Source organism: Takifugu flavidus, chromosome 5 (genome assembly GCF_003711565.1).
Source record: "Takifugu flavidus isolate HTHZ2018 chromosome 5, ASM371156v2, whole genome shotgun sequence".
NCBI lineage: Eukaryota > Metazoa > Chordata > Actinopteri > Tetraodontiformes > Tetraodontidae > Takifugu > Takifugu flavidus.
In genome coordinates, this window is record NC_079524.1 from 3709219 (window position 1) to 3735408 (window position 26190).

General features: G+C 46.6%; 1 protein-coding gene across 6 annotated transcripts; it reads right to left on the reverse strand.

The window, feature by feature from the left end:
- Window positions 1–26180, reverse strand: kank1a (KN motif and ankyrin repeat domains 1a). 6 transcript variants are annotated; one of them, XM_057032207.1, is made up of 13 exons: window positions 25966–26180; window positions 15947–16113; window positions 14498–14620; window positions 6284–8893; window positions 5174–5332; window positions 4030–4138; window positions 3591–3809; window positions 3069–3156; window positions 2775–2994; window positions 1783–1925; window positions 1103–1303; window positions 837–935; window positions 1–752 (listed from the first exon to the last, which is right to left on the reverse strand). In XM_057032207.1, the coding sequence occupies exons 3-13, from the start codon at window positions 14532–14534 to the stop codon at window positions 690–692; spliced, it is 3948 nt and encodes a 1315-aa protein (XP_056888187.1). In that variant the 5' UTR covers window positions 14535–14620; window positions 15947–16113; window positions 25966–26180; the 3' UTR covers window positions 1–689. The 6 variants fall into 6 exon arrangements, with proteins under 6 accessions (XP_056888187.1, XP_056888186.1, XP_056888185.1 ...); XM_057032206.1 differs by lacking the exon at window positions 25966–26180 and adding an exon at window positions 16464–16610; XM_057032205.1 differs by lacking the exon at window positions 15947–16113.
- Between the last annotated feature and the right edge of the window lie 10 nt (window positions 26181–26190).

Sequence of the window (26190 nt, forward strand, 5' to 3'; positions counted from 1 at the left end):
TATATTTAATGGAAGTTTATTGTTATATGGCAAAGACCCAGATACCATACCTGGATGAATACTAGAGGACAGAAAGCTTATGTTACACAAGAGACAGAAAACAGGACACAAAGACGACAGGAGAAATCGCTAATGTATGTACAGTCAAATACACATCTGCGTTAAAAACTATACTTTGATAAATATATAACTTCTCAGGTTGTTAAGTAGTTTTAGGAAATATTCAAAATACTGTGATTCTTATTTTAAATAGATAAAAAGGATTTTATAAAAGTAGGATTTGTCCAGACGCGCAAACTTTCATTTGTGAGTTGCACGTGTTCACAGACTGGGATGTTTGCGTTGAGCAATATATACAGGCAACGTTTCCTCTAATCTGGGTGGATTATTCCTCCATCTACTGGCATGTACTCAAAAACGATAACAATAGACTTTCAACATTTCGGAGCTCTTCGATGATCGACACGGAGCTTTAGGAATTAAAAAAGGTGATTTTCTAAGAAAAAGAACAAAAATTTAAGCACAAAAATGGCCATCAGTGGATACGGTTACTCAGAGGGCACTTTAGGCTCGAGGCGACTGTGCTCGGAAAAATATGGAAGAGTTCCAGTTCAACATCCAACTACAGGCAAGGCATCGTTCAAAGTGAACCAATAGCAGCAGCAGGGTTTGTCGGGGAGAAGGGGCTTCTAATCAAACATGCTCCTCCGTGTTGGACTGGGAGACATTTTTCTGCCGAGTCGAGGAGTCCCCTAAAGAAAAGACGCACATCAATGAGCGTATAGAGCCGAACCAAACGGAGACATCGCTGAAATAAGTCGGTGTTAACATCGTACCGGTGACTGGGCTTTGGAGAAGTTCACGTGCGCGTAAAGCAACACCGCAATGTCCTTGTGTCCTGCTTCCAGAGCGATGGACAGAGCATTACTCTCATCCTGAGAAAGAAAAGGCAAGAAAATCGTTTAATGGTGGAGTCTGGCGGCATCTACAGGTGAGAGTCTGTATTGCAGGAGATGATGAACTGTCCTCAGCCTCCCACTTTTTAAACACTGGAATTTTAAAATATATTTTAAAGAATATAAAGTATGAGGTCGTTACTCACGCTGTCGCTTAGCGTAGCGTCACAGCCTGGTTGAGCCAGCAGCAGCTTGACGATCTCCACGTGTCCATGTTCACTGGCGCACATCAGCGCCGTAGAGCCCTCGTCGTCTTGGATGTTGACGTCGGCCCCGTGAGCCAGCAGGGCCTGAACCATGTCCATCCTGCCGTGACTGACCGCCAGCATCAACCCAGTCTGACCAGCCTGAAGCAAGACCGTCGAGCTCAGTTTAGGTGCAGATGCCTCAGCAGCCCTCTACCATTGAGGTTAGATCCTGTTTCTTTAATTGCCCAGTTGAATTAAAATGTTCCTTTTCAAGTTAAAAAAAGCAAAGCTTCTGGAACCCTACAAGTCGTAAAATAAAATAATTCTGCCTTTGAAGAGCCTCAGTTTAAGATATAACCGCTTGCTCAATGTGACGTTGGTAAAATCAATAGTTACCTTTCGTCACCACTTGGTGTCGCCAAAGAGTCAATAATTAAATGAACTAGAATTTCTCTGCAGTCAGACTTGAACGCTATTTAACAAAAGTAAAACGACACTGGAGACACTCCAGCAACAGCTAAATCTCTGTTACATTTAACCTGCCTCTGTAGTTTGTCATTTCTACCCTGTAGAAACACAACCTAAACCACAGCGGTGACCTTTTCCTGCCCTCTGACCTCTGCCATTCCATCACTGACCTGGCTGGCCCGAGCGTTGACGTCGCCTTTGCTGAAGAGCTCCTGCACAGTGCGCATGTCCTTCGGCGTGTCGACGGCGGCTAGAGTGGCCAGCATGATGGGCGTGTACCCAGCTTTGTTCTGCTGGTTCACGTTACACACATCTGAAACACACACACAGGCGCCGCATTTTAAAAGAAAGTGATTAATGTGAGGGGTGGAGCAGCGCGCAGAGCCCTGAGGGTTCACAACTGACAGCAGTCTTTTCTGGGATAAAGCTTCTTTTGATGGCAGCAGACATCGGAACCTGAGATGTGAGCGAGGCAGGTACAAGGGTGATCGAGCCGCTCATGAAAGAGGGCCGTGGTGCTGGAACAAAAGCAACAATGGAGGTGGGCGACCACGAGCACAAAAGCCTTTTGAAGCCAAGACCTCATCAAGGCTTCAGAGAAAGCTCTGCAAGCTGGAATAAAACTGCTCAGGCTGCTTTTCGTCACTCAGGGCCTTAAAACTCCACCTCATGCGTGTTCACGTGCGCGTTCTGCTCACAGCATAAAGAACAATGCTTAAAAAACCCGACTACATCGCTAGAAGATAAGTGATGGTGGGTTCCATCTGTGGTTGGAATTTCCTATTGCGTAATTTACATTTAGGTGGAGTGTGTGACAAAACAAGGGCTAATAAAAACAATAGCCTGGTAAATCAGTGCCAAGAGTTCGAGGAGCTGGTTCCAAATAATAATAATGGCTCGATTGTTTGGGTGGGGTTTTTTTTTTTTTTAATCCAGAAGTGTTTTTTAGAGGCAGGACCAGCACGTTTCCCATCAGCCTCTAGAGCTCTAGAGAGAAATGCTAACAATGTTGCTCCCTGGGAACTGGACAGGGAAGACAAGATACAACATATTTCTCCATTATGAATTCTCCGTGAAAATTAGAGGTCACGGCAACTCCTGACCAAGTTCCCTTTCTCTTCTCACACCGACCACTAGCCGCTCCCGTCCTGCCGACCCTCACCTGCATCCAGGAGCTTCTTCACCACGTGGAAGTTGGAGTGTGACACGCTGTAATGCAAGGCCGTGTTGCCGTTGCCGTCGGCCATGTTGGCGATGTGGTGCAGCACGTCTGGGGAAACGTCCCTGAAGGCACTCAGGTAGTCCTCCACCATCGCGGCCAGCGCCGTCTTCTGGCTGGACACACGGAACCATTCGTGCTGAACTGTATTCACACAGGCTCTCTGAGGGGACAGGAAGTGGAGTGAGAACCGGCTGCAGACAAAGGCAGCGGAATAGTGTGAGTGTGAGTCCTCACCAGGTCTTTACTCCCAACAGCCTTTGGGTCACACAGGTGAGTCTTGAGAACGTTGCATGCGGCCAGCATTTTTTCACTTGGTTTGTACCTTTGGAAAAATGCAAAATTGCTCACTTATAGTTAATGTCACACAGTCATTTTGCAACATTGTTCAATCGGGATTCTTTGGCTTCAATCTGGAGAAGTTCTAGTGTTAATCCATCATTATAGACATTATGACAATTTATATAAATCTAATGTGTTATTGAAGGTATTTGAAAAAGATTTATAAAAGAAAACCAGTTCTGTTAAACTTTTACCCTTGATAAACAGCAAACCTGAGATCTAAAGCCGGATGATGTGGCAGATTGACTGAATGCAGTTTGTCTTTAGCTGGATGGATTTTTGTTTAGTGGCTCAAATTAGAATTCGACAGACATTTAAATTTACTCCAAAATCAAGATCCATGTTTGTTTTCAAAATACATCTCCATTTTATGTGGCATTTTCTGGCAATATCTATTATTTCCATCTTTCTCCCCACCTCTCTCTAATCCCTTGCTTCTCTGAACATTCATTTTCATCCTTCTTGTCCACATTCTCCACTCCCTCCGACTGGAACTCCTCCCCAGTGCTCTTTCCCTCCACGTCCTTTAACTCCTCTTTATCTTCCCACTCCTTTTCCTCTTCCTCCTCTTCTTCATCTGATCCAGAGGAGCTACTGTCCTCTGAGCTCGAGTCATCGCTGGATGTCGTTTCGTAACTGTGGCCACAAGGGGGCGACAAACACCAACAAACGTCAGATATAGCTGCCAACAAGAAGTCACTATTCCCCCTTAAACATGTAGATAACCTTTTTTTTTTTACTCATTGCCAGCACATTTGTAATAAAATCACATTCAAATATTAACAATTCATATACAGAGAAAATAGAACCTATTCACAAATGAATAGAGAGCTTAATAATATATTTTCCAGCTCACCCTCCATTCACACCAACAAACTGCAGGTTCTTCTTGGTGCCGTTAGCGTCTGCTTTGCCATCTTTCTTTTTCATGATGGATTTCAGGGCACTTTGGCTGCTTGGCTGCCCTGAAGAAGACAAGATATATACAAAATTCAAACTGAAGTTAAAAATGTGAAAGCTGTTTTTCAAACAATGTACTGACATGTAGATGTTAAACAGCTTAACACCTAAAGTCACTGACAGTTGTCATTGTAAATACTGTCAGTAATGTCTGTTTGGTGTTCTTTTTTAACAGGAATCAGCCAGTAAGACACAGAAGGTTTCTCGAAACCCTGAAGAATGTCAGTCATTTTAACTGCAGGCCTCCAAAAACCAGAATAGCAGCTGACAGCCAGAACACTCAGCACATCTGCCAAGACCTGCACTGATAGAGGGGCCTCTTCTGCTGCACGTCAACATGTATGCAACAGCTTTATATACACACTTGTGTCAGTATCCTTGGTAGGAACCCATTTGTATTTCCAGTGTTTTGACAGGCAGGAGCATTAAACAATGTCAGATAGAACAATGGCAGCATATATGTGATACTCAATGACAGGGGGTCCTTCTAAACCAGTAAGAAGCCGTGTCTCATTCTCTGATTACTAATACAAGTCCCAAATTCACTGCATCAACAGCACATTTTCATATATTCTCACACACTTAAATTACAAAACCACCACATAGCTCTCTGTAATGCAAACCTACACATTTCTCTAGTTATAGCACTGAGAATGGCAGAATAATGAGTTTGCTGTGGTGATAGTGTTAGCCTGCAGCATTAACCATAATGGCTGCTAATGGATTTACACATGGTTCAACAGCTTATGTGGCAACACTAAATATCACTGGTGCCAGGATCCCAACATCACTCATTCTATGTGGTTACGTTTGTCATTACGGCGCATTAATCCATCCAGTTGCACCCTGGACAGGTCAGTAGATCATCACAGGACACAACGTTTACTCAAAACTGAACCCAGAACCTTCCTGCTATCACAAAGCCCCCCCCCACCTACAATCCCAGAGAAAACTACTGTTGATCACTGTCCACCATCCAGGAGCAGTAAAGTAAAGCTAGTGAGCAGGCCGGGACCTGCTGTGGGTTAAAGGTGCTTTACCGTGTAGTGCTGTAGACATCTGCAGGTCCATTGAGCTCTTCTGAGCCGTTGAAGCGCTGAAGTGCTGCTGTGCAGGACTGTTCTTAGGTGGCTCTGCAGAGTTCGGCTCCGATGTCGTCTTCTCTGAACGCAACTGGCTGGAGAGATTTTCACTGCTTTCTAGAAAGGAAAAAGCAAGAAGAACACGTCAAATTTGACACTTGAATAAGTTCGGTTCTGTGTTAAAACTGGATGCCGATTTGTCTTTGTGTGATCGAAAACACAATATTTTCACTGCTTATCTTCTGTGTAATGTGTTCTGTCTAAATGGACACAAGCTATGAGAACAAGAAAGCCCGGTTAGCGACGTGACATTCCAAAAGAGGCCAGCAGCTAACCCGGGAAAAAAAGCGCTCACTCCACAACGTGGACAATCCCCATGAATGTCACCTTACGTAACACAGAAGCAGCCATGAATCAGCATCAATCAGTGAGGTGTTAGTAAGGCGGGGTGGCCTGCAACAACAACAACAGCCCGATTGGTGCCGCGTTATCGGCTCCCAAAAATAAATGAGCTCATTGTTGGTTCTCTTCCAAAGCCCCCGCTGCATTTTTCAGGGTCAGAGATAACTTTGGATTGTCTGATCCAATCAGGATTCATTTAAATGGTGTGTGAACCCTCCAAAGCCACCACTCTGGCCAAACTAGACCTCCATTACCTTTAACTGTATCTATAGAAAACACCCTAAAAATCAAACCTACATCTTTTCAAATTAAATGGAATGGATATATTATCTTTCATTTATATAATTAAGCTGAACAGCCAATTATATTTTCTATCCTCATCTAAAAAAACAGTACTGTGTTAATCTCTTTCTAAAAAGCATTATTTGTTATATGAACTGATGCGGATGTGGGGGTTGCAGTACAGAGAGCCTTTCTGAGTTCTTATTACATAATAACTGAAGATTAATGCACAGTATTCTGAATAAATCTATAGTTCTGAACATTTTGTGCAATAAGAAATTTAAAAAAAGAAAGATAGCTTCCATAAACCTCCAGGATTATTATATGCCAGCTAGCATTTCGCCTGATAATGACACTGTATGTGACTGAGCATAACGTTCTCACCTTTGTTTAGATTCACAGAGTCTGACTGCAGCTTCAGGATGTCCTCGGTGCTTCCGGACTTCATGACGGTGTTGATGGATGAAAGCGTGCTGACCAGCTGACTGTTGATGGAGCCAAACTGGGACTGGGGCTGCCCAAATGCGTCCGCGAGCTCACTGTAGTTCTCTGCTAGAAGCATCTGCTGCTCCTGCAGCAGCTTTTGGACTCTCCCGATGTAATGGTCCAGTCCTGGACACTCCTGGGCCTGTGCTGGCGCAGGTGAAGCCTTCACCTCTGTCGCTTCTTTACTGGTGGGAGATCCAGCGGGCTGGGAGGGGCCACACGCAATGTTTCTTGTGTTCCGGCCAACCAAAAAGTTGTCATGGATGCTTACTGCTCCCACCCCACTTTCTTTGGTTTTAGCGGAGCAGCTCGATTTGCCAAGGAATGACTCCATATCTGTGGTCGTGCCAACCGCGACCGAACGCGCTTTTGCAGAGGAGTTAACGTCTTTGACAAGTCCTTCCCCGGCGGCAACCGTCCTGGTTTCGATGGCAGCTGTGCTGGTTTGCTTGTCACAAGTGATAAATGTCATATCGGTGAAAGAGTCGGTCAGGACAGCTGTTTTTGTGTTCGTGGATTTGCTCGCGACCTCTAGGTCAGTGCTGGTCTGCTGATTTGCTGACTCAGGAGCAGCCATGACACCCAAATCCACTTTGCCGATAAGATCTGGGTCGGTCCCCCGGGACACCAGCGCCTTGACGGGACTAACAATCACATCCACCGAACAATCTCCGCAGCCGACCGATCGGGACTCTTTGCTTAACTTTGCTTTGCAGAGAACCAAACTGTCCATCGACTCCTCCGTGTTAACCCCGACCTCGCAAACATTCTGTTCTACACCCACCTGCTGGTCACATGTCTCCATCCGCCTCCCCACACACTGGTCTTTTACCTCTACGAGCTCACGAACGCTCCACCGGTCCATGGGGATCTCCGGCCCAGAGGCAACACACGACACCCCGACGCTGCAGGTCTGTGAGCTTTTGGCTGCGTTAGCATGATTGAATTCCAGATGGTTACCCACCCCCTGCGTGCGCATCTGGACTTTGGCCTCCACATAGACGTTGTACGTCTCTGGTCTGACCATGAACCCTTTGTCTGCCTTTTTCTTGTTTGATCCTCCAGCTGCCTGGAGCTCCAGTTTTAGCTTTCCCATCTCCATTTCATGAGTGGTTTCTTTCAGCTGCACCTCCAGGCGATATATCTTCTCCTTCAGCGCTTCAATCGCCTGATGCTGGAGCTCAACCTCCTTCTCGGCCTCGCTGGTCACACCCAGCATGGCCTCGGTGACGGCGAGCGCAACGCTGCGCGTGTCCGGCCTCTCCGTCGAGACTCCGGCATCCCGGAGACAATGTCCGTTGGTCAACTTCCCGTGAGGAACAGGGAGGTTGTTCATGTTTTCATCAGTGACGATGCCGATGGACTTTTGGTGGGCCTGGTTCTGCAGGACCTTATGAGAATGGACTTCATTGATTTTGTTTTCCCGGGTGGTTTTCTCCAGAGCCTGGACCTCAGCAGCCAGACGTCTGAACTCCTCGAGACACTGGCTGCTCTGTTCCTGGGCTTCAGGCTCTCTGATGTGCAACTCGGGCTCCTTTTGTACAGGACCAGGGTTTTCCATTTGGTCAGCGCTTCCCACACTGTAGGAACGCTTGCGGAAGCCACCTGGCCCTTGATTTTTGGACTGGGCAGCCATTTGTCTTTTCTCCTCCTGAAGAACAGCAATCTTCACCTGCAAGATAGGAATGGTTTTCACCTGCTCCTCCAGCTCTTTCAACCTCCGGAGAGCCACAACCATCTGCTCCCGAATTTGATGAAGATGTAACGGGCTGACATTTGTCACGGGTGTCGTCATGCCAGAGCTCAGGGGGCTGTGTCTGATGGAGCTGCCCATAGATGCTGGGTAGTAAGGGTTATACTCTCCATTGTGGGGGTGTCCATTGATTGGGAAAGCTGGAGCGTTGGGGGAGATCTGGCTGTGGAGAATGGAGCTCGAGTGGGAGGACAAGGAGCTACTGGAGCCCATGCCACCGAAGCTGGCAAGACGGCGGCGGGGCATCGGGGGATCGACGTGCGGCTGCATGAGCAGACGCTCCTGTTCCAGCCGCAGACGCGTCTCCATGAGGGTCCTCTCCACCTGGGGGTTGTGACGTGGGTTAAACCTAGGAGAGGGAGGGGGCAGGAGCTGCTTCTGCTCTGTGATGTTCAAAAAAGGCTGCTGCAGGGGGACTTCACAGGCCGCCTGCCTGGAGAGAGTGGGGGTGGGCGGCGCACTGGTCTGGGACCTGGGGTTGAAGAAGACTGGGGACTGCTTGTCGTCGCTGTTGGAGGAGGACAGAGAGTCCGTGGAGGTCCATTCAGCCTGTGTGCTGCCCCCGCCAGTGCTGCCCCGAGGCACTGACAAGGGTTTCTTGGGCTTCCTCTGGATGCTCAGCTTCTTGATGGTGTTGCCTCTCTCGATGTCGTTGACATATTTGAGGAAATCCAGGTCGAGCTGGTAACCGTAGGGTGTTTCAACATAGTAGGGGTCCTTCTCAGTTTCAGTGCTGGGGCATTGTTGTGGTTTCTCTGGAACCAGAGCAGCAAGAACAAATCATTAGAAAACTGCACACTCTGACTTCACAGAACAATGTAGATGCTTCACGGTTACGCAATCTTTTATTTTGATAAACACAACAACATACTCGCAGGCTCAGTTTATGAGCCTGAAACAGCAGATGACTCCATTAACCAAATCCAAACACGTCTCACATCCGTCCTGGAAAAGTGTGAGCGACAATCGTGCTGCCGTGAGGCGTTTAAAATCATTCAAAAACTACGTGAGATCCAACAATGTGAAACTCGGCAAAAACAAGAGGCGCCCCGGACTTTAGATGGGAGCAAATCTTTGTTACTCGTCTTTAATTTCGATTGCTGTAGTTTGTACGGATCTATATGTACCAGTGCAAAGCTTGAGCAAGATAAACAGATCCTTGTTTACAAAGCTTGTGTAAGGGCTGAACCAGTGTATTGAGGGCAAAATGTCAATATTACAGTCCAAAATCCACCTTTTGAAGATTTGACACAACAGAATGAACCAATTAACTCAACATAGAGACAGAGAGGGGGAGAAAAAAGTCCAGCTGACTCAAACCAGGAATAGCTGAAATAAAAGCGCAGCTGAAAATCTAAAGCCTATCTTTGCTGTCAGACCGCTGCAGCGCAGTCACAGCATGCTGGCTAAATACAGAGTCTTGTTCTTGGTATGCCTGGAACTCTCACCGACTAAAGCAAACACAGGCTGGAAATAAACAGCCCCACTCTTCCTTTCCAGTCCACCCAGTTCCTAAAAGTCCTGTCAGCCCCTTCTGTTCAGCAGAGGAGGGAATGACAAGGGCTAAGCCTGTTGCTAAAACACAGCCACCTTGTTCAAACTCACCTCGGACCAACAACACTCTCCCCAGTTTTACTCCTCGTCTCCTCGCCGCTTCCCGTTTCAGAGGAAGGGATATACCCTTGCAGGGATCGGATCGCTGGGACTGCAGAACTGCAGTTTTTCCCTCACTCTGAGCTCTTTCTCAATCCTCTGTCCGTAAGGGGGGGAAAAAAGTTCCACTATTGGTGTAAACTCGGCACAGCTCTGCTCTGCTGACCTATTGGACGGCTGCCTCCTCCAATCCTGTGAGGCTGCGAGCTGAGCCGGGATCCTCTGAGCCTCCCTACCCAAATAAGCATCTAGTTATTCAGGGGAGGGGAGGTGAAGTCACGACAACGGCCTGTTGTTGAAGAAAATAATGCAACTGCTGTATATGTCAAACACTGACTGTGCGCAACGTTTTCACTGAATGTTGTTTCACTAGTCAAGTCATGCGGTTTTACTTGTCAGCTCTGCCAAAGTTCCATTAACAGCTGTAAAATATAAACATTTCGTCAGGAACGGCGTTCAGCGGTTTAGAACTGATATCGTACAAAGTAAAACTGAAAAAAACAACAACTGGTTGAGCAGCCAAAGCTGAAATTAGTAGACCTTTGTTCTCCTGCACGAGTCTGTGACACGGGTTACTGTCTTACGTCGCCTGGTTTCATCAGTTACTGTGTGCTGACCAGTGCCATTTGCACACACACAGACACACACACACAGGCGTAACAGTCAGCCGTCTGGCACTGCAGAGATCCTCAACAGCTGAGCGATGACCTCATCAACACGAGACAACCGGTGGGGTCATGCTGGAGTGACAGAGCTCCCACAGTGACGCTGCGAGCGTCCCAGTAATCAGCAGCTGCCACACTGTCAATTCGACGAGGATTACGCGAGAGTCTGACGGCCGGCAACAGTGCGTGGCAACAAGGTCCCGCAGCAGCAAAAAAGAAAACAGGATTATTTGGAAATAAGTTCTTTCCAGTCATTGATAGTTAAGATTACTTTAAATTGCATCCACGGACAGACAGGTTTATTCTTTTTCTTGTTGACGGGAACAACTTCAAAGCAGTTTTGTTTCAAAAGTCCATCCCCCTCAGGAAAAGTTCTGTAATATCACCTTTATCGCTACAATCAGAGAAAATGTAGGTCGTGTTGGCAAAACAAAGCTAAACCCAAATTAAGATAAAAAAAAAAAAACGATACGTGCACAATTACGGAAGCAAACCCAGACAATATGAGTCTGTATCTTAAATAATTAGCATTACTTTTAACTGAATATTATACCTGCATACTGTGTGCATATATGCCAATTATATAACTTTAGTATGTATATACAAATCTGATGCTGTCTGCCTCCATCTGCCTGCCTGTCTGCCTGTCTGCTGCCTGCCTGCCTGCCTGCCTGCCTGCCTGCCTGCCTGCCTGCCTGTCTGTCTGTCTGTCTGCCTGTCTGCCTGTCTGCCTGTCTGCCTGTCTGCCTGTCTGCCCTCTCTCACTCTTTAAAAAAATACAAGCAGACCTTGGCTTATTTCGAACTGGCCCAATAAAAGTTTAAATTTAGAGTTGACAAATGCCTTTAAACATTCCCAGTGCCTTCAGAAAGAGACTAAATAAGGTTAACAGCGCACACAATATCTGCCGATCCGTCAGTTGTTTGCTGCCTGGAAGGAAAGTGAACATTTTTTAGTTCTGTAATAGCCCTTTTTCCCCCCAGAAAACTACAACCTTAAACATGACAACCATTAACTGAACCCCTAGAGAGACTTTTTCCAACATGCAAACGTAAACGAACCACCGCAGATGCTGTGAATTAGATTTACTGGGTTTTCAAGCACATTTAAAGGAAACCATCCTGTGGATAACGTGGCTGCAGATACGCAGAGATTTATCAGCACAATCATCTGTTAAATCCTGCATTCATGCAGCATTAAATCCAACAACCTGAGTGAGACAAAACTATTGATTTTCTTCAGGAAGATGCCGGCTCAAACTTGGCTCGAACCCTTGGAGACATTTAAACAAAGACTCATTACACAGACAGAGAGGTGAGTTAAAGCATGTTAAGAACTGAAACTCTGCTTTATCTTAGTAGCAGAGAGTCAGAGCCTGGGTGGACACCAGTGGGCTGAGAAAACACACACACACACACACACTTCTCATAATACCAGCCTGGTATTTCCTGAACTCTCGCTGCCTAATTGCCCCACAGAAAACTCGAGCCAGTGTGTGATCGGCACCTCATGCTGCAGCTCAACACCAGGAACACTCGTCCACATCCGCTCACATTTGCGCAGGAAACTAACTGAAACAAGCCTGCAGTTTTCCAACAGACAGCCTCGCTGAGCGGACGGAGCAGAGGCAAACTGACAGTTCAACATTAGCTCCTGCTCGCAGCAAAATGTCACACGGCTGCCAAATTCAACATCCTCACGCTGAACATGGAGGAAATGCTCGGGCTTCCTCTGGAAACAGATTCAGAGTTTCCTCAAGAAAAACAGTGGGCACAAATGGATGTTGATCACTGGTTGTTATGTACGTTTATATATAAGATGAGGTGTGTTCATGACACAGTTCATGACTTTGAAGACATGAACTCAACTCAAAGTTTCCTGTAAAGCATGTGATTATAAAATAAATGTTTTGTGCTCCCCTCTACACCCCTGTATGAACGCTGTGGACCTTGTAGAGCAAGAGTCAACCCTCAACTGCTTTGGCCTCTGCTTATCAGCACTAATAAACATGCAGGGAATGTGAAATGTTAATATACGTCAAGTTTTGAGCCAAGTTTTTAAATTATCAGAATTTATGTTCAGTTGCGAAACCGCATTGTGTCCCTTGTGTGAACTGGGCTGCACATGAATGTATTGATAATGTTCAAATAATAAACTATTCAGTCCCTGCCCAGCAAGAGAAGGAGGCTTTCACATGCTAAGAATGAACGAAGACCGAGAGAGTCCCCTCTATTTATTCAACACTGTTGTGTCAAGATACAGAGTGTCTACAGCACCAAGACCCATTACTGTAACAATTATCCCATTACGTTTACATAAAACCTGGGTCGTGCTCCCTTGGCACATGCTTTATAAGCTCACAGCACTTACACAGACACACACAATCAGAATAGGAAAATAAAAGTGGAGCTCAGAGTAAACAGCGAGTGGGGTATTTAAGGCAGCAGCTGGGTCTGAACAAAACCAGTTGAGTGAGTTTGAATGGGGCACTAGGAGGTTACGGACCACGGGGCCTTCTGGGGTTTTAGTCTGTGATGGACTGAGGGCATTCAAGTCAGGCCAAAGCCGTCATGGTCCCGTCTCAACCCCTATACCAGCCTCTGTGGGGTACTTCACACCGGGGGCGATGGTTTTGTATGGGTGGTGTTGGGGATCTTTGCAGCAGTTTTGCCAAAAACCTCCATCAGATTCTAACGATTAGCCAAAGGACGACTGGACCCGAATGCTTTGAATGGTCCGTAATCGCCCATAATCCCCTTTCCCTAGTCCTTCTCTTTGTAATTGCTGCTCACAGTGTGGTTCCCTGCATCGCCTGTGCAGTAAATACCTGCATCTTTTACGCCGAGCACAGACTTAAAAGTCTGATTCTGCCTTGAGTTAAAGGCCGAGTGTTGTTTTCTTTAACTTGGCAAAAGTCCACACAGACAGACAAACTAAACATCAGCGGAGCAGTAAAGAACTGGCCGGCCGACTACTGAAAGGACTCCAATTGTTGCAGATTAACTAGGTGGCATGTTTACCACCAGAGACCCAACGGAGCTATTTTTATGGAAAAGGGAGAAGTTACTGTGAGTGTCGGCGTCACCTTCCTCAGCCTTTTGCTCAACGTGTAAAGGTGGACAATAAAAGTGCGGCGTTGCAGCCTTTGAAGCGAACCCTTTAGATTTACATTCTAACAAAAAGTGTATCCCTAAGCTTTGTAGGCGGCTGTGACGGACTGACAATAACGATGGCGTGCAGGTGTCCTGAGCTCATCCGTCTCCAGCATGCTGTGCATTCCTGCAGGGATTTGGAAGTCGGATGCTTCACTCTCTCCTGTTAGTCTGGCCAGGAATGCGAGCCATCGGCAGGTGCTTTCGGTGCGACGCCAGGCTGACAACTTTTATTTCACACTCAAGTGTGAACCCTGCAGGGACTCGCACCAACTGTGCCTCAGAAGAAGATAAACCTCACCTTTTCCCCTGTATGGTAATGTTTAACATTCCTGCACATATGTGGTGAGTCTACAGAATGTGTACATGTGCAAACATGTGGCAAAAAGAAAAGGAGCTTCTGAAAACTCATATTTTCCTTAGCGTTCTTCAGCGAGAATGCTATAAAAGCCCAGTAATAAACGCTTATCTTCATGCCCAATTTATTACTGGTCTAGTTCCGCCACTCCTTTTTAACACAGTCAGATGTGAAACTGGAGTTGGGTGGTTAAATATACATGCCGACACCAGTCTGAAACTGGACACTCCATCTACATTTAGCCACATTGTATCATCTTTTAGTTTATTCTGGTCCAGTCAGAGAGAGCACACGCTGTTCACGAGGATGTCAGAAATCAAGTTAAAAATACGAGCAGTCGTCTGGAGGTAACCCAGCTGAGGGATCCACTTTCATCACCCCAGACCCACTGGATCTGTGACTGAGCAGGACTGACAACTCCCGCAAAAATCTTTTAATCGTGTTTTACACACAAAGGGGGGAGAAAAACAACATTGATGCAAATAAACTAGGACGTGAACTTTGAAACTGGTGAGCGAAGGGGTTGGTTACCTGGGCCGTTGCCATTCACATGCATGGTTTGAGCCATGGCTGCAGCGCTGCGCTCTCGGTCCCTCAACAAGGCCTACGGTTGTCATGCAACTGCCATGCATCAAGTCCAGTTTACCATGCAACCTGCAAACAGAAAACAAAGTATTGTAGTAAGCTGGCTGGAAGCAACAATTGGCTCTTTTTGTCTGTCAAATAATTCATTTATCAGCCCTAAAAAAAAAAAGTCTCAAAATGAAAACAGATACAGCAACCAGGGGAGTGAGGGACTGAAACAATTTAAGAATGTTGCACACGAACACACGCAATGTGGAAAAATGACTTTTTGGCGAGAGAACACTTTGAGAGCCCACCTCCAGTCTCTCACAGGTGCGTTTTCATCTGACATTTATGAACATTAGACGTGCCGTTTGCCTGGTCACCATCAATGGATACATTATGAGCCAGAACAAAAGAGCTTTTCTCAGAAGAGAGGAGCCAACATGAGGGGAAAAGTCAACTTCATCAGGCACAGAGAGGGCTGGTTTGTGAATGCCCATCTGGAGGAGGAAAGATGGAGGAAATGCCACACACACTCCTTTGAGACACTCTATGACCTCAGACTTTATTCACTAAGAAAAGACTGACCTTGGATCTGCTTCAGTCGGTCGTCGACTTTGAAAGTGTGATTTAGGCCCCCTAGTGGTCTTAAAAGAGGTCCTCAAGGGTCCTAAAACCAGTTTAAACTGCAGCTAAAAGAGTGTTGTAACGCACACTAGTAAATAGTTTTTACTGAGTAGTCGTAAACTAGCAGCATGGGTGTGTTGTCTGATAATATTGTACCCTCACAAACTCACAAGACAATTTTCTTTTCCTCAAAGTTCTGCTGTGAGGATTCAAGAACCCCTCACGTAGACATAACAACGGCGTTTACTGTTGTTGTCGAGCAATCATTGACAAATATGACTTAATTGATCCAGACGAGTTGCCAAATTTAAAGAGCAAAGCTCGTTTAAAACTGTGCCATTAGCCCTAAACTACACAGCGTCTCCAGGATGATCTGCAGGTTTCATACAAATGTGTGCCATGTAGCTTCTCTCATCCTCTGTCCCAATAAAAAGTACAAAAACCTTTCTCCTAACTTAATGTCCACACACATAACAGTAATTTACAGACGTTTTCTGTCCGGAGCCTAAAGACAGTACGTTGCGCAACAGCCCAGTGAACCTTCCTTCCTTCCTTCAAAAATGAACGCCGCGTATATCAGCTCCTAGGTCAACAGGCTTGTCCACTAATTAAAACAATTAAATAGTGAAAACGTTTTAATTTTTGTGGTTATTTTTTTTAATTGCAGCCTTTAACAGAACAGTGTTGCAGCACGTCTGCGGCAGTGCACGCAAGCACAGCTACACCCTGCACACACACGCACACACGTGGTCACAACAAGCGCTAACGTCGCTACAGGCAGCTTACCTCGGAGTCTCATTCTACCTTCCTCCACAGCAACAGCACACAGGTAGCAAACGCACTGAAAGCAGCAGCCTCCGACAGCCTGCCTACACCAGCAGCCCTTAGAGAGGAGCAAGTTTCACAGCTAAGATTAGACGGCTCCTCCGAGCGAAGGCCAAATGATCTGTGTCCTATAAGGGGAAACAGAACTTTAGACCGCTTGGGTGGAACGGATCCCTGCGCGGGGCCTCCAGGTGAGCGACTGCTGATCTGTAGTCACCTTTCAGCCCACGATGACCTTTAATAGCCAACAGCAGACAACGGAAAGACTTGGGATGTTTACATATTAACCAGTAGAGTGGCGTAATTCAGGAAAGCTTCACATGCAAATTTTAACTTATTTATTTTAATCCATTTTGAGTTCTTTTTGGTTACTAAAACCAAGAAATCTGCAGTTGTCATCAGTGGGTAAAAGAAATATCACTTTTTTCTCAGCCTTTAAGGCTTCTTTTGCTTATTGTGAACAGATGTAACAACTCACCACAGTTCACCACAAGAGCAGCGTGTCCCCATCGGATTCACACAAGAGTCACGAGCAAAAGATCAACGTGTGAGCGGACGCAAACCAGAACTACCCGTTTTGTTCCTCCATCCGGTACATAAATAGGAAACCGGGTGTATCTGTGCAGAGGTGTGACAGCAGCTACAGGTGCAGCCCCACTGATTTACAGTGATCCAGCTCGGGGAGGCGTCACTACGCTAAAAACAAGTTACGGTCACACAAACAGAATCACACGGAAGTCACCTGCCAAAAGCTACCAGAGGCAGGGAGCCAAATGATTCCCTGCTCCAAAATCCAGGTTAAAAGTAAATAAATCTGTTCTTAATTGCACTGAATAATGATCAGGTCTGACAGGAAGTGGTGCAACTTTTTCCCTTTTAAAGCTGAAAAACCTACTGTGCTGAATATTCAGTGGGATGCTTTTTCCACTAATAAAAGCGGAGTTGCAGCTTTAATAGACGAGGTAGAAGCCTCGAGAGAAACCAGGATGTGTTTCGTGAATCGGCTCAGAAACACCAAAACAGCCCTTTATCGGGATATCAGACGCTCAAACAACACATTTATTTAGACTCAATGCTACATTCCACCATAACAGAGCCAGGATGCACTGATCAACAGTTTTGTTGACTATCTTTGAGCATTTCAACACCTTTTAATTATCCCCCCCCCCCCCCCCCCCCACCATGGTTACTGTGGAGACAACCTTCAGTCACATTTGTTGTGCAATCATGTTAGGTTATTTCTGGTGAAACCAATTTAAATTTCTGTTCCTCCTGTGGCCGCGCAGCCACAGAGGTCAAGCACGGGCAACCAACCCAGAATTCAAGAATGAAGCTTCTCGTCTATTATGGAAAATTTTGGGGGATTCGGCATGAAGCAGTCATTACGGATGACCCATTCAGACAACGCTCTCCTCTTTCCCTGCGATTTCTTTATGAGATCTATAATTTTGGATATCTGGGATGTGGCACGCAGGGGAGGAACTGCATTTTGCAACAATGCGTTTGACCGCTGTACAGTTTAATTTTTGCCTTGTAAGGTTTTAGTGCGAGAACCAAGAAGTGACCCTGCCCGATTGTTACCTACCTCCTTCTACATGTTGCCTGTTTGAGGGGAACTATTTCTGGGTGGGACCAGCAGTGTTTGTTGTGTGCATGTTCATGGTAGCCTGTCATGTGGGTTATTTTGTATACATGGTGGGAGACACTAATAAAGGCGGAGATGCTTGTGTTTACCTGCACCTGACATCTGACATTTTCCCTCTGAGTATTTACATTAAAAAAAGAATCCGTTAACAACAGCGCCCCCAAGAGGGCAAAGATAGCCAACAACTGGGGGAAAAATGAACTTGCATTTCATCAAACTCAGGAAATATCTAGCTCAAACACTATTTCAGGCTAATTTGTAGGACTTTGACAACTCTCTCCTCACTCCGTTTCCACTCTCTCCTCCCCCACCGCCTCCCTCCTCCGACTGGCTGCACTTGAACAAGGACAGACTGGAGCCACGTATTTGTTTAGCTCTGGAGTGGAGACACAAAGGTGGAGGACAGGACAGAAACTACAACTTATCTGTGTGGGACCCTGGATTTTATTTTTAAAATGCAGCCTGAAGCTGCACAGCCAAAGATGATTACAGAATAAAATGGTGCACCACTCAGTTGTGAAGCATATTAAACTAAATCGCTGACTGGAGGCAGACACACACCCCCTCCTGTTGTTCTTTAATAACAGGATCAAGTACAGCGCACTGATCCAGTTTTCTCTTGCTCGGGTACCATGTTCATCTGACCCAACAAGAAAAGCAGAAAATTTGTCACTTTTTCTTGTAATAACGTTGATCCCAATTACAACAACTTGGCTTGAAACCAAGTTTCGGGGGGGGGAGTTCCAGCGAGAGGGACCGTCACTCCCAGAGCTTTCACATCCGTTGTCAGCTTTCTCAAAGAGGTATTGTGGGAGAAATTCTTAAGTGCTTCGTGTTTGCTTTTGTGCCAAGCGAGCCCATTCTGCTGACCTTTTAGAGACGGACCAATGAGATCCAATGCTGCGTCCTCTGCTGCCCTTCTCCTCTGACAGCGGGAAGACAATGGACAACAAGCTAATTAAAGTGATGACAGCGTGAAGGAGGGGAACGAGGCTCTCCGACCAATAGCCACGCACAGCTCCGAGCCCTACCAATAAGCCTTATTGAGAGGAATCTAGTTTTTGACCTTTCGGTCCGATTACTGGATCAAAAACAGGTGGGAAAATAAGATTTGTGAGCCAAAATTCATGTACCAATGAAGCAATCAGGGGCCCTTCAGCAGACCGTTTCAACTGTAGAGGCAACAGGTCAACCGAGCGGGCACAACAACCACCGGATGCGCGTTAAAAATGTCCTTTAACATCTTAAATGTTTTATATTTTGCCACTTAACCATTAGACAGGTTTTTGCAGGTGGCGTTTAATGACTCGGACACAAAGAGAAGGCCTCAGGTGACCCCGACAAACAAACACACATTAGAAATTCTTTCATTTAAATGAAAGCAAGAGGAAAGCATTGACTTTAAATGCAATGTTAATGATATTCAGGTCCATCTGTGGAGCCCCAGCTGGTCACGACGCCGGACGGCTTTTGTTATCCCCGGCGTGCTTTCGTCTGGCCTCATTATTTATCGCTGCGACGTCAGGGTCGTACTGCTTACTGGTGACATCAGAGAGTTAGGCCTGATTAACAAGCGTCAGTGACGTTTGTCACTGGGGACATCAAGCATGCTAATCTGGCAGACTTCCTATTGTCCCTGCTCGGCTACAGGGAGCCTGGTGCTGATAACACAAATACACTGCAGAGCTTAAGAGGTTATTTAGAGTTTCTCTGGGGTTTCAAGCTGACAGAAAACAGCCCCAGAGGGAAATATTAGCAACACTTTTGAACGTTAAGTAGCCAAATGAGGTGACCGAAGCTCTGGAGTTGTTTGTGCAGTTCATTAGCTCACGGGTTTCCCTGTTCAAAGCTTTTCAGTGACACGGCCTGCTTGTGTTTTCCAAAAGAGCTTCCCCAAACTCGAGGATGAACTTGAAAAACAAAGGAATGAATAGGAGCGGAAGGAAGAGAAGAAGGTGGGGAGGGAGGTGGAGAGCGGCGGCTAATCCCATTACAGTGGCAGCTAAATGATTTGTTCCACTGGGAGAACAGGTGATAAAAAAATAGACCGTGCGAGGAAGGAACGATGGCGAGGATTTTTTAGGGGGTGGAGGATTGATGGTTAACATCAGGAACGGTCTTATTTTTCTCCTACAGACAGCCCGGGGCTTCCTCATTGGCAGTCCTCAACGCTGCCCACACGCCACTTAAATTACCAAATTTGAAAGTCTAATTTATTCCCAATGGGACAGCAAGAAGGAAACACCAGGATAAAGACCGGAACAAAAGCATGGAGCTGGTGACAGGCCAAATCCAGCCACCACGCTCTGACCCCAAGAATCCATTTAACTCTTTAAATAAGGAAGTGACTCTTCTCAAAGCTGTGCCATTAGCAATCAAAGTAATGATGATATTCACCCTAAACCAGGAATTAATTGCACTTGGGCTAAAACCAAGAGTTGATCTCCAAACACAGAGACTTTGGCAGTGCTACAGGGCCACCGATGTCCCCTTAGAACAAGGGCGCGGAAAGTTTAAATGGGCTGAAACTCCACACCATCTTGCATTTTTAGGTAGTTCCATCTTTAAAGTAAAAGGGGGGGATTTGCAGCCAGGTTTGAGTGCAGGAAGTTGTATTAACTGTGGGACTAACTAATAACTTCCGTGTCATCCCTTTCATTATCTTGGCCTTGGCCCGCAGTTACTGGGTCAGAGGCTACCAAAACAGTAGCATGCCTTCATACGTTGAATGCAACACATTGTATTGTGTTGGCAGCGGAGGGATGGAGGGATGAGGAGGGGGGGTGTCTTCCCAGTGGGAGTCATCGTGGTCAACAATGGCAGCAACATTCCACTGGAAACACTGTGGTATTACGGCCGTGCTCTGTTGTGGTGGAGAGGGGATCCTCCTGGTAAACAAAGGGATTAACTTCCAAGGTATTCTGGGAATTTCTTCATCATAACACTCCACTATTGAGGATTCTTTCAACAAAATGCGCATGGCTGTCGTTCAGGTCACGAATATGCTCACATAGCTTTCCCTATTTTACCGTTATCACCCCCGCCAGCACCAGATGCAGGTCTTCAGTCCGACGACTCTTTAGCATGAATGCTAACGTCGCTACCCATCTCATCAACAAGCAGATCCTAACCAGAGGGTGACGCCTGCAACCAAATATTGACTTAAGCGGCGAGTCGCGCGTTCATTCAGCCACACTGGAGGCCTGGAAAAATCAGCCAGGTGAGAGGACGGGTGGCAGATGTCAGCGAATATGCACACACACTAAAGCTACCGAGTTAAATCACGCGGTTCAAAAACAGGCAAAAGTTTCTGGATCTCGGTGGGTCGTTGTCGAGTTTCGTCACTTGGCCTCCGATGCAGGTTTGACATGATCATCTATTTTAATTTGAATAAACAAGAACAGGTGAGCAGCTTGTTAAACCTGTTTTATGAAAAACATCAATGACAGCTGGTCATGGCCATACATCATCACGCCATGAAGGGGCCATCCCATAATGGAAATACAAATATAGTGTTAAATCCTCTCAAGTGTTGATTTGGTGGTATGTTGATACTGTGATAATGATCAATTATCTGCTCTATTTTTCCTTAATATCGTTTTTATTTCAGTTTTAATGCTCACACCAGCATACAGCTACAATATAAAGAGCCACACAACAAGGACATTTTAGTAACTAATTACCTCCAAAAAGAACTTACAAAGAACACAAGTTAAATATTTGATGAGTGAAAGCACACATAGCATTTTAGCTTTAGTCATTGTTCATGTCAGAACCCCGTTTATTAAAGCTTCCGTTGGTCTTAATGAGATAAACGCTGTTGTGGATGTTCGAGAGGAAGAACAGAAAGAGGGGGAAAATGGGATGGATCCTGGAAACTGTAGTCTGCGTTGTTATGGCAATCTGTCCGTCACTTTGTGGCAACCGAAACCTGAGAGTGAGCGGCGCTATTGTTAAACTGACCTGGGTACAGCAGTGATGAGGACCACAGCTTAAGCTCACACACAACAGCAAAGTAGTGTAAGCTGAACCCAGAGGGTCCAACACTCGCCGTGAATCCATACTCACGCAACTCCAAGATAACCTCAAACATCAACACCAAAACATTCGACCAAACCCTAATTAAGGCTAAAAGGAATTATGCCCCGATAGCATGTGTCGGTGAATCCAGATCACACACGTTTTCTCTCTAATTAACGTGCAGGGTGGCAAATGTGGCTTCCTGTCGTACTTAAAAGTTCTCCGCTGACCTCAAGCCTCCATCTGCACAGTAGCTCCAACCACAGCAGATAAGAGCGCCGCTGTAAACAAAAGTCCCACTGACACAGGAAGTCATTTACTCCCGCCGTTTACTGAGGAACGCCTGTCCAGAAGTCGTTAAAATAAAGTCCCACATGAAAGAAAAGAGGGGCCTCGTTAACACATCCCTGCGGTGCCGTTTTCATGTTTTACGGTGCATTTTCACAGGTTACAACTGGGGAAAAAAGCTACTGCCGAGGTCACCCAGGAAAGATGAAGCCCAGACAGGCTGAGCGGGAAGAGAAACTTAGTGTTCGATAACAATCCTCCTCTTTTTCTCAAGAGTCTCCCTCCGTGTGCAGAGGTGCATTCCACTCAGCTGAATGCTGAGCAGGAACCAGACAACAACCTGAGTATCACCACACACATTTCTAAGGATGCATGAGACTCTGAAGGGTTATTCTAGCACCAGACCTCCTAAATAGCTGCAACTCACCGCTCTCAGGTCTCAGGAATATCTTCAGGAGCGTTCTGAACTTCCGCTGCAACTTCTGAACCTCTCCCAGAGCGACCGGAGGGGAAACATCCCAGATAATGGAGACGTCACCCTCTACCATCCCGCACAGCCAATCACAAAACAGCTGCTCACACACACACACACACACCTAACAATACGAGGCAGCGAGGGAGGCTGTAACACGAGCGGCCCGGCTGAGCCTCTGATGTCCTCTCAGCCACAACGGTGGCTTCTCTGGCTGGAGATGAATTCGGCAGCACTTTCTGCTGTGTGGTGCTTTTCACGCAGGGGTCGGGGGGGCTTAGGTGGTTGAGGATGAAGTTTCTGCTATAATCCAACAAAATGGCAGACTGCTCGATCCTTTGTTCAGTGGTGGGGTTTGAGGTAATCCCGCTTTACGAGTCCTCTTCATTCTTCTCTTCATCTTAGCCATCTTGCAATGTTGCCAATTTTAGGACAAAGTGATGCAGGGCGACAGTGTTTCAGCTTGAAAGGAAAAGTCTGTGCATGTCTGCATAGCTGAGAGATTATTACAGAATCAAGTCTGTTCTGAATTTCTGTCTCCAGCACAACCTTCTTGTTACTCCTCCCAGTTCCAGACAGGTTGTTCTCAATAACAAGAGACAAACTGGAGTCAGACTTTAACAGGAAACGCCTCAAACCTGATGATTATTTGAAGGTGAATAAGCTCAGCAGACGAAAGTTTTGATCTGAAGTTTGTTCATTAAAAATAGTTTTGACAGAGGTCGGCCCCCAAACTCTGTAGAACCACTAAACCCAGCCGAGTACAACCGGTCTTTAATGCATCAATACCTGCAAAAGTGAGCGCCTCCACACAAAGGTGTGTTTCACACACAAGGCCGAAGCCCTTCCTTAAAATCCAGATGGTATCTGCACCTGCACAATCCTGAAAACTCCAGAAAAGGGGAACCTTTAAATGCACCGTATGAATTCCTCAAAAGAAATTGAGAAAAAGGAGCAAAACCTTTAACATTTCTGACCTGAAGGAGCCAAATTCACGACTCTGAAATATCTCCAATCACCAGGTGGAAGTGATCCACGATGAGAGATCAACCGATGGGGAAATGAAAGGGCTCTGCTGAACACACGGTTAGCTTGAGCCAAGGATTAATCCAGGGTGCACAAAGGAACCTTCACTCGTCCGTGTTTGCCGAGACAATTCTTCACTCCAGCACAAATCTCTCTCAAGTTCAGGCAAGTTGGACCAGTTCAAGTTTGGAGGGATTTCCTCCTCTGAACTCGGCAGGCGCCGCTCGCCGCTTCAGAACTGCTGCAAACCTTAACGCACAATTGCGTTCCCAACGTGAAAAAGTCTCTCGTCGTCGGGTCACCTCGGACCCGTTTAAGCCTCTAAGCAGCGGTTTAAAAAGGATTTTCAAGCGGTTCTGCCAGCGCTTTGATCAGGGCAAATAATGACTTCCTAGCAAATTTGCAAACAGTGTGGCGCTGGCCCGGCAGCTGACCCGGCGGTTGAAATCTGGCCCCGTTGTTTTAGTTTGTGCAGGTTTATTTCTGTAAAGCCGGCTGGGGTGATCTGTAATCTGCAAAACAAATGCAGGAGTGAGGTTTCCTTCACACACGCGGGCTTCGATTGTCTCGTTTGAGTTTGTTTTGGTGATAACAGGGCTGATGTGGGGCTTCATCCCACCCTTCAGGAACAGCTGCAACAACATCCCTGCCCATGTGGATGATGAGACCATTAAAAAAGTGGCCGCTGTTGCACAGAGATGTTACAGAATTACAGATGAGCCCAGAAAAATGTCCTATTTTCAAGCCAAAATAAGGTATTTTAGGCACTAAACTATGCAGCTGGAAAACAAGTTGGACAGATGCATGCCCAGATGTTCGACCCAAACTAAAATTACAACTTTGCACCCACTCTAGATGAAATTACAGAGGAGACGCCGCGGCGAGGACGCCGCAAGGAGCTGCACCGCCGCAGAGAACCGCGGGGGCCAGATTTGACAGGCAAAGCTCTTGGACGGGGAAGTGGAGTGGAAGTCATTCCTCTAAACAAACACGGGGAGGATGGTAGCCGTAATAACAGGGAGGTGTGGGCTGGGGGTGACACACGAGAACCGGAGGGACCCCGCCTTTGATCCCGTGGACACGGGGGTCGTCTCACGCACGCGTTAATTGAGAAACCTCTGCCATATGTGCCACAACCTTACAGGCCTGACGATGAGGACCCGGAGTGCGCTAAGCCAGATGTACCAGGCTGTACCTTCACCGATCTGCTGAAGGTCGATGGGGGGGGGGGGGGGTTATGGGACCAGTGAGATGCTGAACAATGTACAGCTTTAAGGCTAAGCTTGTTACAGTGTGAATAAGTCTCAGCTCAAGACATGTGAGCCGTTACCGAGTGCGTGAATGAGCAATGACTGGATCGTCCAACAGACCATTTAAACGGGGCTTCGGTGCGTCAGGAGGGCGCCATTCGTTCATGCTCTCCCCTCCGTTCTGGATCGTCTCCGCTGTCTATCCGTCAAAGTTAATGATTCTCAGGAATGTGCAGACACTGGACAAAATGTCATGTGTACTGTAAATGCACCGCGATGTAAATGTACACAAACACCAGCGCGAGGTTCTGATTCTGCAGGAACGGGGCTCCATCTTTGCATATATTATAGATTATAGATTCTATGATCTCCAGGAAGGAGCAGATTCTCCAGTCTGAATCTGCTCACATCGTGCACAAACCTAGAAAAGTGTGTTCCATGACCAGCCAAACGCGCCGCCTCAAAAGCCGAAGAATCTCATTAAACCTTCGCCAGCGAGATCATATTCCTTCACTTTCTCATCAGTCCAGAGCTTCTCTCTGTTTGATCCTCACAATAGGGACCACCCCACAGGTCAAAACCGCCTAAATTACTGGGGGTCCTTAACCTTCCACAGGCCTCCCCACGGCCCAATAATCCACAGAAGGACGGGAAAGGTGGACTGTTGAAGAGCTGTGATCTATTCTAGAGCATTTTAGTTTGATGTAGAACCTTTTTAAAACCCTGGCCCAGACCCTGCCAGAGAAAATAATTACTTTGTTTTTTTAAATCCTTTCAAAACCGAACGAAGATTCGTCTTTTTCTAGGAGTAGTTTTAGGGGTAGAACTCTTAACAATCAAATTCTTGAATGAAACTTTTTATTTTTAATTTGCTGCATTCACGCACCGAGTTTCCCAGCGCTCGGAGCTCAAAGTGCAGCTGAAAGCAGCGTGTGAGCGCGCTCCCGTGACACCTGAACAGCGCACAGAAGATTGCTTTTAATTATTATTAGTTACGTGCGAATAAGAGCGCCACATCGGTGCGGTAGGTACAACAAAGCCCATATGACTTTAAGCATAATCCCGATTAACCAGCAGCGATTCATGGGATTGTCTGTCTGGTCTGGTCGCTGCAGGACCACCTGACCCAGAACACGCGTGGAAGACGCGCTTAAACCATTTAAAGCGAAGGCCTGCGCGGGGCGAAGGTTGATATCAGGACTTTGCAAGTTTTAATGGAACCAAATGTGTATCTGGGGTTTGTCTGACGATCCTGGTGAGCGCAGCGCGTTTCACTCACCCGACGCCAAGAGCTTCGTTCCTGGACGCGAATCCAACTTCCCCACACGGTGGATTCGACTTCTTGTGCTGGTTTTCACGTTCCCGCAGGATAAATCGCCCGGATATCAACTTTGCGACCAACCAGGCGAGGTTTTGCTGTGGCGGCGCGGCCGACACGTCCCGTCCGAAGGCAGCAGCCTCTTTGTATGGACGCGCTGCCTTCAGCCGTGGGTCGTTCGCCCGC